Genomic DNA, 16,645 nt, shown 5'->3' on the forward strand with positions numbered 1-16,645 from the left:
ACACACACACACACACACACACACACACACACACACACACACACACACACACACAGCAGTTCACTGTATGGCGCTGTGAGCGATGGAGGTTTTTTCCTTCACGCCTGTCCTGAAGTCCAGCAGGTTCCCGGGCTCCTCTGCAGGAGCTGCACTGGTTTCAGGATAAGAGCGGGGGTGGAGTTGGGTTGTATGTGTGTGTTTGGTACGGTTGTGAAGGTGTGTGTGTGTTGGGTGGTGATAAAGGCGTGCGTGTGTGACGGGGTGATAAAGGTGTGTGTGTGTGTGTGTGCGTGTCTGTGGGGGGGCGGGTGATAAAGGTGTGTGCACCCGTTGGGTCAGTGATTCCCCGCTCCAGCCGTTCTTCTTGAATCATGCATGACTCAGCCGGACGTCACAGCTCGTCCTCCAGCTCCACGTCCTCCTGCCCCCCACGGCCGCCACGGAGCGTACCATCGAGTGGGGGGGCAGAGTGCGCAGAGAAAACCGGCGAGCTCGTGGCCGAGCGGCGAATCCTCCTCCTCTCTCCTCCCTCTGCGGCCCCCCGGCTCCGGCAGCCAGCCTGTCAGCTGGTCTCCTCCGCCCGAGCGGCGCATGATTTTCCATGATTACCATTATTGTTTGTGCCCCAGTTCACGGCGCCTGCAGGCCAGACGTGCGGCCGCTGCGTGGGGGGAGGGGGGGCTCCCGTTACCGATGGCGACGCTTCTCGCCTTCAGCTGACAAACTCCTCGGCGTCGGGGCACATCAGCAGGCATCGGGAGTAACGTGTTCGGACGAAAGCGCCGCCGGATGACGTGTGAAGTCCTCCATCTTCTCCACGCTAGCCTGCTCGCTTCCTGCTAGGAGCTTCGGCCGCTCTGGCTCTGCTGCCTCTTCCCAAGTCCTTCTCCCTGTAATCTTCTCGCCGGCAGACGCCGTTAACGCCGGGTGTCCAACGAGATGCCGGATCAATATCCCTGAAAGGTTACGTCCCGATTAGGGAGAGCCCGGAGGAGAGGGGACGGATCACGCCGAGGTGCAGAGGAACGTCTGAGGAGCACGCCGGTTTGAGCGGGAGGTCTTCTCACAGGGAGGCCGAAGCAGCTGCTTCAGCCCTCACAGACGGCAGAGGATCGTACCGGCGCTCCCGATGCTGGAGAAGATGTTTCCCCGTTCTGTGCTGTGCTAACACCTTGGCTCAGGAGCGAGGGGAAGCGCCGGACCCTAAAACGGAGAACTTCCCAGGAGAAACATCTGGGACCTTGACACACTTGCTGGCTGCGGGCCAATAATGAACCAACACCTTCTGGGTCAGTTCCATCTCAGGGGCACCTGGACCTCGGAGGACCGGCCACCGTGAAGACACTTGATGTCAAACCAGCAGCGGTTTGAACGGGTGGCTCACATCCTGAAAGGGTCCACTCGTCCGAGTCATCCTCCATTTCAGGAGCTCCGGAGGAGGTGTTTCTCCGCCCACACCGAAAAGTCTTCTGTGGCTCTCACACAGGCGAGAACCTGTCCGTCGTGGTTGATAAGGTTTTGAGGAACCCGACAGGTGCGATGAAAACATCTGGCCATCTTCATCCTCTGGACTGGGTCTTCCAGGTCCCCTCCTTTGAAAGGCCTTTGTAGCTGCTGCTGCTGCTGCTGCTGGGGTTTAGCTCGGAGCTCCTGCAACGTCCAGAAGCCACGCGAGACGTCAGCGTGAGCTCCTTCTGCTGAGACCGGGAGGAGACGGATGCCCTCGGCACCGGTTGCCCGGACCTTCTCCGTAAGAGGACGGCTCCTCGCGCAGCTGCTCGGCCTCCAGGAGACTTCGGATTTAACTTTGGGCCGAGTTGCTTCGCACGTGCCGGTCTGAGGAAGCTTCTTCTCAGGCGCTCGCCAGAAACCACTCCCAGCAGAGGGAATCTGGATGTGTTTCATCCAAGACGGAGCAGAACGTGAAATGAGCCAAAATAGATGCAGGAGAACGGGCCCGGATCGAGGAGCGGACCCGTGTTCCACAACAGACTCTAGACCTTTCATCAGGGAGATCTTTGACCCTCCTCCAGAAATAGATCTGCACCCTCAGCTATTTTTATGCCATGAAAGGAGAATAAGTCTTATATGTCTTACAGCCTCGAATCCCCTCCGGCATCAGGCGTGGCGTCCACGTCTCCATACCTTCAGAGGCATCGGGCGCTCCACAGCATCTGCTTCCTCTGCAGAACTTCAGAGAAAACACACAAGTGAAAGAGCAGGGAGGATTCGTCCTTTCCTGTTCACAGCAAACCCCCACCTGCAACTTCATGTTCTCCTGCCTGGGTTCCCTCCATGCTCTCCTGCCTGGGTTCCCTCCATGCTCTCCTGCCTGGGTTCCCTCCATGTTCTCCTGCCTGGGTTCTCTCCATGTTCTCCTGCCTGGGTTCTCTCCATGTTCTCCTGCCTGGGTTCCCTCCATGTTCTCCTGCCTGGGTTCTTGCCATGTTCTCCTGCCTGGGTTCTCTCCATGTTCTCCTGCCTGGGTTCCCTCCATGTTCTGCTCGTGTTCCCTCCATGTTCTCCTGCCTGGGTTCTCGCCATGTTCTCCTGCCTGGGTTCTCTCCATGTTCTCCTGCTCGTGTTCCCTCCATGTTCTGGCTAGAATTGCTGATCGGATCCATCCCCCTGATCTTGGTGCCTCCATCACAGTCGAGGGCTTTACAGACTTGTGCTTGTTATATTTTCACATATTCTTTGTTTGACTTGGAGGTTCTGACGCTTGCTTTTACTCTGAAGAACTTCATCTCGCAAAGTTTTTGCTTCGCGTTTTTGGTCGATTATCTTGTAGAATTCCCTGAAAATCAGCCAAAATGGCACCGAGTCGTCGGCAAAGATCCGAAGTTCAGTGGAATCGGGGACAAATCTTCCTGCTGGAGATGATACGATGATGAGACAATAGAATATCTGTTCTAAGCAAATAGAAGTGACATCTTAACGGCCCCAAAATAAATCCAAAGAATGCTTTGTATTCGCCCCAAATAATGTGCAGAAAAAGACGGTGAACTGTGTGATCTGCAGGCAGCGCTGCTTCGGCGCTGCCTGTCAAACCCTCCGTGCCGACGGGCGAACTGGGGCAGGGTGACGTCGTCTGATGCCGCGACAGGCGAGAACTTTATCTTCACTTCTGAGCGCTTTCATATTTTCTAGTTTCTATCACTGAGCCCCCCGTCCGAGGATGGGTCGGTCGCAGTCGGACAAACGTTGATGTCGTTCCCTCCACGCAGCAAAGGTGCACGTCTGCAGCTGTGGGAGAGGAGTGTGTGTGTGTGTGTGTGTGTGTGTGTGTGTGTGTGTGTGTGTGTGTGTGTGTGTGTGTGTGTGTAGAGAAGTTGGGGATGACTCACAGTCTGTGACAGGAAATGCAGAAAATCACACATACACACACACACACACACACACACAGTGTGATGGTCGGAGGTTGCCGGTTGTGTCCAGCTCTCAGCACTGCCGACCCTGAAACATCTCCATCTGGTTTCCTTCTCAGCTCAGAATCTTGTTTCATCTCAGTTCGATCTGTTTGGTCTTCACTCCTCCTGTCCTCCAGCAGAAGCTCTGGCTTCTCTCAGATGAGTCCTCCACGCTGCAGCTTCTCTGATGGAGTTTCAGGAACCCTGAATGACCCCAGACATGAGAAGTCTTGATGTTTTGACTTACTGTTTCTTGATGTCTTCCAAACATCTGCCTGGGGTTTCCTTCTAGCAGCTCTTCTTCTTGCTATCTCCCGGGTTTCTCTTGTGATGGTCCTGGATCTGAACCAACTATTTCTCCATTCAGCTGCACCGGGCGTTCAAAGCGGCTGTGGTCCGCCAGACCTGAAACAGGACAGGTCAGGTCAGAACCATTGCTCCGTAGTCTCCGATGCTGAGGAGCAGCGCATCAGGTCCACCTGAGCAGAGGTCGCTTTGGTAAATATTCCCTATCTGCTGGAGGTTCACCGGTGATTGAACAGAGAATGGAGAGATCCTCTGTGCGGATCATCTTGACCTATGGAGGCCCACCAAGGGGAAAGGAACTTCTGTGTGGAAGTGAAGGATCTCTCTTGGGATCGGACAGAAAGTTCAAAATGTCTGACTATTTCAGTTCCAATGGCAGCATGACAAGGTTTCATTGAACCTTGTCATCTTCTCCACCATGAGGTGCCAGGATGGTCTTCACTCCAGTAACTCTTTGACGGAGGCCTCTTGATTTCCTGTTCGTCCCCTCCGTCTTCTTCTTCTTCTTCTTCTTCTTCTTCTTCTTCTTCTTCTTCTCTTCACTGCGTTGATCGTTGAAGAAAAGTGGAGATACGTCAGAACACAGATGGGGGGACTTGACCTCTGCTGCTTCTCTGTGCTTGCCATGAGGACTCACACACACACACACACACACACACACACACACACACACACACACACACACACACACAATCACTCCCCCTTGGATGTGAGCTTCTTTCCTTGCAGATGTTGCAGTCCTCATCCCAGAGGACTGCAACATGCTAGGGGGTTGTAATGCTAAATGGGTTGTTATGCTAAGGGAGTTTTATGTTAAGGGGTTGTTATGTTATGTTAAGGCTGTTGGTACACTAAGGGGGTTGTTATGCTAAGGATGTTGTAATGCTAAGGGACATGGTTATGCTAAAGATGTTCTTATGGTAAGGGTTGTTATGCTAAGGGCTACTGTTATGCTAAGGAAGTGTTATGCTAAGGGTTGTTATGCTAAGGGACATCGTTATGCTAAGGGTTGTTATGCTCAGGGCGGTTGTCATGATAAAGGGGTGTTGCTTGTTGGGGCAAAGGAGCAACGTTTGTGGATGACCTGGATTGGAATGTGAAAAGGTGAAGCTAAACAAAGGAGTGAAACCTCTCATGAACTGAGGCTGGTTCTGGTGGTGGGTCTTTCCTGGTTGTTTGGAGGGCGCAGAAGGTCCTTATCCTGGTATTGGTTCCGGAAGGCCCCGCCCCTTCCAGTGGCCCCGCCCCCTCCGGTAGGATTTATGGGTCTGAGTCTCATTGGGGTCTAATGTTTTGATTTCCTTCAACCGGAAGTAGAAATAAACATCGTGAGATTGGATGGCGATTCTTCTCATTTTCATTCGGACCTCCTGGTCTGAAGTTCTTCCAGTTATATAGTAGATAGATGTATTGATGATCTCTGACGTTCTTTGTGGACCTTCTTTGTTCTGATCGTCATCATCATTATAAACGTCGCGTGCAGGCCCGCTCTAGGTCTTTGTTGTTGTCATACCGCCTCCGACCACCGGGGGGCGCCATCACCAGCAGCTAGTCATTGTGTCTGTGGAGGCCAGAGTCCATCGTCCTCTTTGACCTGGAAACAGAGGACACCCTTTTCACAGCACACACACACACACACACACACACACACATATATATATATATATGTATATATATTTACATATTCATCTGCTGTCTATCATTTATCTTCTGTCTATTCGTGGATGTCTTGCTATCTTCTGTCATTCTATTTCTATTTCCATTCTTATTCATTTATTTGTCATTAAAACTGTTACGCCGCTGTGACTAAGGAATTTCCTTTATGGGGATCAATACAGTGTATGTGTTATCTTATCTGCATTTATCTGTCCAGTCCTTTGTGTGATGTTCAGTGGTACCTTCAACCCACTGCATTGCCTCAGTACCGTCCAGGGGCCCTGATTCTGTCATCTTCTGCATCTCCTGCACCTGGAGATCAAAGCTGGGACATACACTATATGGATATTTAAATGACAGAGTGTGTGTGAGGAGGAGAAGGATCTCCTGATCCTCAGCTGGTGGCTGTAACTTTGTAATGGATTGGCTGTGATTGTGTGTGTGTGTGTGCCTGCATTGGTAATGTGGCTTTCCATGTGAGCTGAGTGTTCCACTGCAGACGTGTGTGTGTGTGTGCGTGTGTGTGTGTGTGTGTATGTATGTGTGTGTGTGTGTGTGTGTGTGTGTGCGTGCATGTGTAGCTGTGAGGCTGGATCATGTGACTGAGCAAGCCGCCATCAAACCGTGTGTTCCTGAAGATCCTCCGTATACTTTAGAGTTCTGTGAATATTTACTTTGGATGTGTACAAATAGCAGGTACCAGCAGGTCATACCAGGGTTTGAAGTAATCTCATGTTGTACTTCAAGTACCTTTGAGCAGGACAAGGAGGGGGGCGAAGAGGAGGAAGAGGAGGAGAGGAAGAGGGTGGTGGTTGCGTGACAGGCTGCACGCCCACATCCTGACCCAGGGAGGTGAAGCTAGAAGATGGTTCCTGCTCTTCCTGCCTGGTGACACTCACTGACACACACTCACGCCGGGCCGGGGGGAAGATACAGTATATGTGTGTGTGTGTGTGTTTGTCTGTGTGTATATATATATATATATATGTATATATATTACATTACAGTCATTTAGCAGACGCTTTTATCCAAAGCGACTTACAAAAATTGCAATTCAATTCCTAAGTACCAATTCCTAAGGAAATTCCTAAGTACCAGTGGTCGTTATTCAGACGTCACCACTCTGCCAAATAACCATCTCAAAACCATATACATACATACACACTTTCATTTCTTCGGGGTTATATATATATATGTATGTGTGTCTGTGTTTTTATATGTATACTGTATGTGTGTGTGTGGATGAGGAACCCTGATCAGTCAGATGAAATGGATCAGATCTCTGGATTCATTTAGATAAATACGATGTTTAGCTTTGTTTTCCTCTGATCTTTGTGTTTGGTGTCACCTGGATCGATGGAGCTGATCGTCCTGGATCAGTGGGATTATTGACTGATTAGATATTGATCCGTGAGCCTTCCAGACGCTGATCCTGATGGATCTTTGACAGACGTCGGTTTGATATCGGCTTCCTTCCTACCACATCTTCCTCATCCTCATCTTCATCTTTGCTCCCGCTGACCTCAGCGAGAACCTCCACCCTCATCCATCCTCTCTCTTTCCCTCTTCCAATCCCTCCTTTTACCACCTGGTTTCTACTGGACCACATCCTGACACACAAACACACACACACACGCACAGATGTTTGATGGTGTGTGTGTGTGTGTCACTGGTGAAGGTTATTTCCTGCTTCTTCTGTGTTCCAGCGTGTGTGTGTGTTTGTGTGTCTGGCTGTGTTCTTGTCACATCTTGTGGAAGTGATCCTGCTCCCAGACGTTCCTGGTCCACCCTCTTGATGCCTCCAGTCATGGATGTTCTCTAGATTTGATTTGTACTTTGATTAGCCTTTAGCCGTTCAGTTAGCAGCTAGCAGTCCCTCAGAGCACGTATGTCGACGATGTGCCGCTTTGTCACATGAGATCGATGTCTTCAGGTGTGAGATCTTGGCGCAGGAGGTCACCAGGACCTTCAGCTTCTCCACCCGTGGGTTCCTTCACGTCCAGGTGAACAGACGTCGACCAGATGGGTGACAGACACCATCCAGGGTCACGCCTGGAAAAAAAACTTCTGTTTCTTAGGCTTTTATTGTGGAATCTTGTTTACTATGCTGAACCTGCAGAAGATCAGTGGACATGAAATTGGACAAGAAAAGAGAATTCTAGAAAACGCTGCTCATAAATGACCACGTCCGGGAGAACATCTACAGATGAGGTGAGCGGTGATGGACAGGAAGTCACCTTGATCCTGGAGATTCTCGATTCTGTCGAGTCCATGAAGGTCTGACCTGCCACCTCCTGCTTCTCCTGTGATCAAATGCTGCCATCTAATGGACAATGCAGGTAGCACCATGGCTGGGGCTGAAGGTTTGTCTGTTCATGATGCTCCTCAAAGAGGTGGAGAAGCATTTGGATGGAGCAGGTGGAGAAAAGAGGGGGGGGGGCACAGTGTCAGCCAGACTGAAGGTGAAGGTGGAGAAGACAGAGGTGAAGAGCAGCCATTGTGTCTGTTGGGAGACACTGAGGAGAAGCTGGAGATGTGGAGGTTCCTCTTTGGGAGTGAGGAGGATGGAGAGGATCGAGAAGGAGTCCATCAGAGGGACAGCACATGCTTGATGTTCTGGAGATAAAGTCACACGGAGATGGTTTGGACATGGACAGAGGAGGGATGGAGGAGATCTGGGTAGAAGGGCGTTGAGGTTTGGAGCTGCCATACTGGATGGACTTACAATTGTCCAAAAGTGAAGCTTTCAAGTTCTTCTCATTGGTTTCCTTCTTGCATAGTCATTCCTCAGCCACCAGGGCTGCAGTTCCTTGGGTGTCCACCAGGGTCTCCCCTCTCTTTCCCACCCGTCTCCTCCCTCCCGAGGGTCGTCTTCTCCCCGGAGAGAACCTTCACCCGAGGAGACGTCTGTGCTCGTTCCTCCTCCGAGTGGAGTCACAAACTGGAGGCAGGAAGAGAGCGGTGGTGGGGGGGGCGCCAGCAGGGTGACACACACATCACCCCCTCCGACACACACACACACACACACACACACACACACACAGCAGCAGCCACGCCCATGTTTGGAATTCCCCCGGGGATGACAGACGGACTGACAGTACACAGTACTTGCTGTACTGAGGTGATACGGCAGTATTAGTGTGTATGAGTAGTTTTGTGTGGATCAGCAGCTTCTGCTTCACCTACTCACACAGCAGATCCCTTTTCTGCTCATACACCCACATTTTGATGATTTCTGCCTCGCTGGCGGGTAATACACGCCGTCTTGGCGTGTGTGTGTGCGCGCATGCATGCATGTGTGTGTGTGTGTACCCGTGTGTTTGAACCGACTAGTTTCCTGCCGTGTCGGTCAGTGTGCCTCTTCTTCCTCTCCAGTCAGAGCGAATCAGAAAGGAGCTCAAACAGAGTGGGATCAGACCAAACCGGATCACGCGAACGGCCGGCGCCGCCCGACGGCGGTTTACGACACGCTTATAAAGACGGTAGATGGACAGAATCGAGCCGACATTGACTTCTACATGTGTAAAAGGTTTATGGATATGGGCTTCCTGGATGTGACGGGACTAGGGAATAATCTGAGTTGCAGAGCGGCCCTGACCTCGAGCGGAGTGACAGTCTGTACATGGGATACCTGTTGTTGTTGCCATGGTTACCCGATCATCGGTCACGACGGCCCCGCCCCTTCCTTCCGATGGCAAAAAGGTTATTGTTATTCGCAGTCTTTGTCGTCACGGTAACCCAGGAGGTCGTGGCGCGGCCTTCCCCTCTGGCGGGCACGTGGACGGCGGGTTGGGGGGGGGGGGGGGGGGCGTCCTCCGGAAGATGGCGGGGGGTTGCAGTCGGGGGCGGGTGTCTCCCGGCTCCGCCCTGACGGCGGCGTTCCTCAGCAACATTGGGAATAAAACGCCGCTGCCGAGCAACACGGCGCTCAGGCCCGGAGGGGCTCGTTAGAGGAGTGTGTGTGACTGCATCGGCCCTGAATAGGCTAATTCTAGTGTAACACACACACACACACACACACACACAGACTGATCCTGCAGCCCCAGAGTGATTGATCCGTGCATCTCTGTGGGCGGAGGGACCGCGGCTGCCTGTCCACAACAACAACAATACTCAGATCATTGGAAGGATGATCATAATTATAACAATATTGATTCTATCCTAATTGTGATGATGATGTCATGTAATTGTAATTCTAATTATCATGACAATGATGATGATAATAATATTGCAATCATAGTAATAGTGATATAATAGTAATGGTGATAAGCCAGACTGAGATGGTTGGGTCATGGACAGAAGAGGGATAGAGAATATATTGGTAGACGGATGCTGGAGTTGGAGCTGCCAGGCAAGAGGTCTGGAGGAAGACCAAAGAGAAGATTTATGGACATAGTGAGAGATGATATGAAGGTAGTTGGTGTGAGAGAGGAGGATACAGAGAATAGTGTTAGATGGAGAAATTTGATTCGCTGTGGCGACACCTGAAGGGAAAAGCCGAAAGAAGAAGAAGAGTAATGGTGATAATAATAACAATTGTTACAATGACAATAATAATTATAGCAACAATGATGATAGTGATATAAACATAAAGTGACAATGATAATAATACTATGAATAATAAAACTAATACAAAAGCCAGAGAGCTGTATTTTCGCTCACAGCCAGTCAGAGATCCCTGAAGCTGACATTCTGACTGGCAGGGATCACACACACAAACACACACACACTGAGACACACACACACTTGTGAGGGTGTGTGTGCAGTGCGCCTCAGGGGTCGTGTCAGTTGTCTTTTGTGTCGCCGTGTGACAGGGAGAGCTCTTTCTAAGCCCCGCCCACCGCACATCTGCACGGTGATGCCACTGTTGTCACAGCGCTCCGGATTGCAGACCAGAGCATCAGGACCCCGGATGAGACCTCCTCCGCCCCCAGATACCTCCTCCGCCTCCAGAGGAGACCTCCTCCGCCCCCAGATACCCCCTCCGCCCCTAGAGACCTCCTCTGACCCCAGAGGAGACCCCCTGGTGCCAGCCAGTGGGTGTTGATAGCACGCTGTGCTACCTGTTAGCATCTGCCCAGGCTCTGCTTGAAGGCACCTCGGTCCTGATGTTCGCCCTTGTCTCCAGCAGAGACTGCTGCTGCTCTGGGGCGGCGCTCGTTACCCCCTCCTACACACGCACAAACACACACACACACACACACACACACACACACACACACACACACACACACACACACACACACACACACACACGTTCCCTAGTGTCAGCAGACACTGAAATCTCTGATGTGTTTTGGAAGGACGTCAGGTGACTCCTGTTAGCGCGCAAACACGCACACACACGTGCACAGTTTGACTTAATGTGCTTACTTTTTGGCGAGATGCCACACCGGAAGCGGAAGGACGTTGTTTCCCGCTGACAAAGAAGCTCGGGGGGGTAATCCGCGGATCTTCATCACCAGCATCCTCCCCAACACACACACTCACACGCTCTCACTCTCCATCTCTCTCTCCCTCTCTCTCTCTCTCTCACACACACAGACACACACAGACACACACACACACACGCACACACACAAACCGCGGACGTCTCCTCCGCGTCATCCGTGAGGGAGGGGGGAGTGCGGGAGGACGGGAGGGGGTCCTGTCGGCGGCGGCGCGGCGCCGGTGTCGGTGTCGGTGTCGGCGGCGGTCCGGCTCCTCCTCCTCCCGTCTCGGATTGGACCGCTGTTGTTCCGTCCGTGCAAACCGGAACCGGAAGCCGCGGCTCGGTCGTGACCGGCGGCGGGACCATGATCTTCTCGGAGATGAGCGCGGGCTCCACCCCCCCCAAGGCGCACCCTCCGAACGGAACCCGCTTCTACTCCTTCCAGGCAAGTCCAAGTCCGCTTCCGGTCCGACAAAATAAAAGCCGCGCGCCCGGGGGGGGGCTTCCGACCCGCGCGCGCGCGTGCGCGGCCCCGCGTTCAAATCCCGGTCCTCTCATGCACGCGCCCTCTGGTATCGCGATGCTTCGGCTCCCCTGCGTGGCACCGGGGCGTGCGTGCGCGTGTCTGACGCGCACAGCCCCGCATCGATCTGCTGATGGTCCGGCGCACGCAGCGGGGATTGATCAGGTGATGGGAAGGCGATGCTCGGTTAATCGGGTGGGTTCCTCTGTTACCCTGAGGCCAGTGTGTGTGTATGTGTGTGAGTGTGTGTGTGTGTGTGTGTGGGGCCCAGGACGAGCAGCACGGAGGAGCCCCGAAGAGGTCGCGGTCTGGACCCGTGGGACCTCAGGCATCCTGGAACCCCTGAGCTCCTCTTGGGCCCCCCCTCTGCTCCCAGAGGGAAGCAGGAGGACGAGGTGGAGCCGCAACCCCAAGGAGGTGGAGGATCTTCTCCTCGGCCCGCCCATGAGGGAGGGAGCGACCTCTGGAAAGGCGAGGGGAGGGAACCCCGCCGCCCCGAGAAGATCGAGACGTCACGACGTCATGGGCGTGGAGCCGTTGTGCGTCCAAGTGTTGTTGAGCGACACGCCGAAGCCCTCGCCGCTCCCCTGGAGCCTCCTGCTCAGGTTCATTCACCATGGCTTCAATGCAGAGAACCAATTTCCCCAGGCGGGATTGATCAAGGACAAATGATGACGACAGCCGTCATGAAGGTCCAACCTCCTCGTCTCCAGGGCCGCGCCTGGATTTCATGTTTGTGGTATTTGAACTGTTTTCATTCCACCAGAAGGATAAGTAGAAACATCCTCAGGTCTTCACACACAGGTTGTGACTTCATGGCTGGGTTCCCTCTGGTCCTCTTCATGTCCACCAGACGTCCCTCTGATCTTCAGACCCGGTCATTGTTGGATTTGTACTGCAGGACGGGGGGCTCGCCGCATGCTGCCTTTGGACAGAGCGCCGTGCGATCCAGAAGCCTCCTGCAGCCGAGGTCTTTGGCCACCGACCCGTCAGAAGAAACCTGCATCGAATCGCCTGTGCTGACCCCCCCGGGCCGTTAGCATGTTAGCATCGTCTTCTCAGGTAGAAGACCCACCTGAGTCTTCCTCTCGCTCCTGTCCGCGCTGCGCTGTCATTGGCCCGCTCGCCATTGGGGCGGAGCCTGCAGGCCCCTCACCTGCAAGCTCCCCGCCGTCCACGTCCGATGCTGGTCTGTTGGGGGTGGGCGTCGTCATGGAGACGGGCTGATGGGCGGGTCTTAACAATGGCAGCCTGGTGGCTACTTCCTGGTTTTGAGGTTAAAGAACTACAACTCTGATGGACCCTTGCCTTTGGGCCTGAGTGTGTGGAGGTGGCAGATCAACTGGTGTGCTCTCTCTCACTCTCTCTCTCACACTCACACACACACACACACACACACACACACACACACACACACACACACACACACACACACATATGCACAGAGTAATGTGCCCAGCTGTGGCACAAAGCTTATCCCCCCAGCTGTCTTACCCTGTAACATCGCACGCACACACACATGCACTCCCTGCCGTGAGGCCCCGCCCCCTGCATGTCATGTATCGGGGGGGGGGGGGGGGGGGGGGGCGATGAGGGCGGGCTGACGGGGTGGTACATGGCGAGGCGCTCCACCTTTCATTTCCTTCAGCGAGTCCACGCCCCCCGGTGTGCCTTGAGGAGGATGTGTGCGCATGTGTGTGTGTGTTCATGTGTGTGTGTGTGTTTGTGTGTGTGTGTGTGTGTGTGTGTGTGTGTGTGTGTGTGCGCGCCCTATTTTCCTGATGTGTGTTTTAATCAGGCGGAGTCAGGGGCAGATGGAGGCAGTTTGACCCACTTTGATGGATCCAACCATCAGAGGGAGGGGGGGTGTGCACGACACCGCTGTGCACGTGAGCCACAGCTGAGGCGAAGGACAGGCTGCTGGTTGTGTGTGTGTATTTGTGTGTGTATTTGTGTGTTGGAGTGAGTTGCCTGTTGCTCCTATGCTAAAGCTACACCTCCAGGATCTCAATCCAGGGATCTATTGGTCCCTCCCACATAATGCTACATGAGATGGTGCTACATGAGATGAAGCTACATGACATGATGCTACATGACATGATGCTACATGACATGATGCTACATAAGATGGTGCTACATGACATGATGCTTCATGACATGATGCTGCATGAGATGGTGCTACATGACTTGATGCTACATGACATGATGCCACATGACATGATGCTACATGACTTGATGCTACATGACATGATGCTACATGAGATGGTACTACATGACTTGATGCCACATGTCATGATGCTACATGACTTGATGCTACATGTCATGATGCTACATGACTTGATGCTACATTACATGATGCTATATGACCTGATGCTACATGACATAAACATGACGTGATGCTACATGACATAGACATGACATGATGCTAGGTGACATGGTGCTACATAACATGACGCTACATGAGATTGTGCTACATGACTTGATGCTACATGACATGATGCTACATGACATGAAACATGACATGGTGCTAAATGAGATGAAGCTACATGACATGATGCTAAATAACGTGGTGCTACATGACTTGATGTTACGTGACAAGGTGCTACATGACTGGATGCTACATGACATGATGCTACATGAGACGGTGCTACATGACTTGATGCTACATGACATGATGTTATATGAGATGGTGCTACATGACATGGTGCTACATGACTGGATGCTACATGACATGAAACATGACATGATGCTACATGACATGATTCTACATGACACAATGCTTCGTGACACGGTGCTACATGACATGATGCTACATGATACGGTGCTACATGACACAATGCTACATGACATGGTGCTACATGACACAATGCTGCATGATATGGTGCTACATGACATGATGCTACATGACATGATGCTACATGACATAGTGCTACATGACATGATTCTACATGACATGGTGCAACCTGTCATGATCCTACATGACATAATGCTACATGACACGGTGCCACATGACGCAGTGCTACATGACACAATTCTACATGACACGGTGCTACATGACACGGTGCTACATGACATGGTGCTACATGACATGATGCTACATGAGATGGCGCTACATGACACGGAGCTACCTGACATGATGCTACATGATGTAATGCTACATGGTGCTATATGGATCTACCTGACGCAATGTGGCGCTTAATGATGCTTGAGTTGAAGCTTTGCTAATGGAGGTTGCTATGCTAACACGTGTTGTTAACACGTGTTGTTATGTTGTTATGGGTGTCAGTTGATGGAACAAAAGAGCAACTAAGTGGGATGAACTGGATTGCAATGTGAAAAGGTGAAGCTAAACAAAGGAGTGAAACCTGTTGGACCTCATGAACTGAGGCTCAGGTGGACGTTACTTGGGGCTGCTTCTGGTGGTGGATCTTTCCCGGTTGTTTGGAGGGTGCAGATGGGCCACCTCCTCCACCCTCTCACTCCTTTTCATCTTCTCCCTGCCTCCCGCGCCGTGATCCTTGTGAATAATTCAGGGGCAATAAGATCCTTGTTCAGTTATATCACCCTTTAACTGCCCCTTCCTCCTCTCTCCCACTGCGATGAGTAGCGGTGCTGGCATGGGAAGAAGTACTGTCCTGGGTTAGTACTGTCTGACCCCCCAAATCCTGATGTCAACCTGATGATTGTACCTCCAATGACGTGGACCTCATGGATATTTACTGTGGATCAGCTGTTTCCATGGCAACACCTCCCATATGTGAGCCCCCTCCTCCTGGAGGGAGCTGAGACGGACAGTGGACTCCAGGAGGACAGAAGCAGCTCCGGCTGCTGCTCCATATCTGTGTTTTCATGGCGAGCGGTGCGGCTGACCACGACCTCCACCATGGTGGAGAAGGTCCACCATGGTGGAGGTTCTTCTCATGGTGATGTGTACACAAGTGCTACCACTTTGCTGTGGCCAAGAGCGTCGGAGCTCGGACCTCCTCTGGTCTTCTTCCACTTCCTCCTCCTCCTCGGTTGCAGGCCTGGGGCTCTGATTGGTGGGCCGTGGACGTGCGACGTGCACGCAGATGAAGGGCGTGGATGCGGGTCAGGTTCTGGCCCGGCGTCCACTCTGGAGCCCTCATTCATTTCCTGCAGGGGATCCGCTTCCTGTCTCGTCATCCGGCGGATAGGAAATGACCCGGCATCCTTCTGCCTTCCCGGGCTACATTACAGCGCTGGTCGCCATGGTGATGAAACTCTTCTATATCAGGCCAATGTTAAAAATATTGCAAAATATAAGACCGAGAAAGATTTTCAATCTTAATAATATTTCAAATCAAAATCTTGATCTCTGTGTGCAAGCGCTGCCTCCACCTCTCCGGTGAGGGGAGTGTCTTCACCTCATCTTTGAAGTGACTTCATCAGGACAGCAGTGGGATCTGTCTAATCTTTGATGAACATCTAACATCATTCAGGTGTGTGTGTGCGTGTGTGTATGTGTGTGTGTTTGTGTGTGTGTGTGTGTGCATGCGTGCGGGTGCGTGTGTGTGTTGGGGGGATGGCATCAGCATGCAGCATCTGGAGGCTCAACTGTCACTGCTGAACTTTGATGTTTGGACTCCATAAACCTCAAAGTGTGTGTGTGTGTGTGTGTCGGTGGGCGCGCTGTCCGTTGAAGGCTGATCCTGCAGCGCCGTGCGAGGAGGTCATCTTAAGGTTCTCCCGAGGCGGAGCCCCCGGCCACACGCTGAACGCTGGTTTTTAGCATCTAGAATATTCATAGACGTCAGACGGAGGAGGCGGAGCTGCACGGATCCAATGACTTATCAGCTCGGATCAATAATGGATCAGCGGTCCGGCCCTGTGTTCCTGCAGGACTCCAACAGACGAACTTACGCTCCACGCAACATTTGAAGCGGGTGAGGTTGGACCGCTGTGTGCGTGATGCCAGTGTGCACGCCACAGTTTTACAGTGTTACTGACATATTTCTTCCGTGCATTACACTGTAGCTACACTGTAAGCGATCGCTAGACCTCCTCCCTTAGCAGCTGCTGGACATTTGTTATTGTTGTTCTTAGTCTTCTCACTATTGATGGTAAGAACAGTAGATATGGAGAACATCTTGAATCCCGCTTGGCTGCGGGAGGCGGGTCCTCACGCTGCTGCATCTGACGCTGACCGTTGTAGATTTGGGGAAAGGGTGGGGTCTGCTGTCACTCAGATTTGAACCTCCACCCTGACACTTCCTGTCCGGTGAAGGACGCCCCCCCCCCCCCCCCCCCAAAAAAAAGGTCAGACTTGAAGGTCCTCTGACAAATGTTCATCTCGCTGAG

At 52.4% G+C, this 16,645-nt stretch overlaps 1 protein-coding gene across 10 annotated transcripts in view; it reads left to right on the forward strand.

Annotated features, from left to right (window-relative positions):
* Positions 1-16,645, forward strand: part of ppfia2 (PTPRF interacting protein alpha 2) — a 58,221-nt gene that overhangs the window by 12,441 nt on the left and 29,135 nt on the right. The window contains exon 1 of one of the 10 annotated variants that reach the window (XM_086147357.1): positions 11,032-11,248. The exons of the other annotated variants lie outside the window; for them this stretch is intronic. Within the exon in view, the coding sequence (XP_086003483.1) occupies positions 11,168-11,248 (81 nt within the window). The 5' untranslated portion in view covers positions 11,032-11,167. Of the gene's footprint in view, positions 1-11,031; positions 11,249-16,645 lie in introns of those variants that run through there. 10 annotated transcript variants of the gene reach the window in all.

This window comes from Fistularia commersonii, chromosome 5, assembly GCF_037954325.1.
Source record: "Fistularia commersonii isolate RoL2024-O1a breed Wild chromosome 5, RoL_Fcom_v1.0, whole genome shotgun sequence".
Classification (NCBI taxonomy): Eukaryota; Metazoa; Chordata; class Actinopteri; order Syngnathiformes; family Fistulariidae; genus Fistularia; species Fistularia commersonii.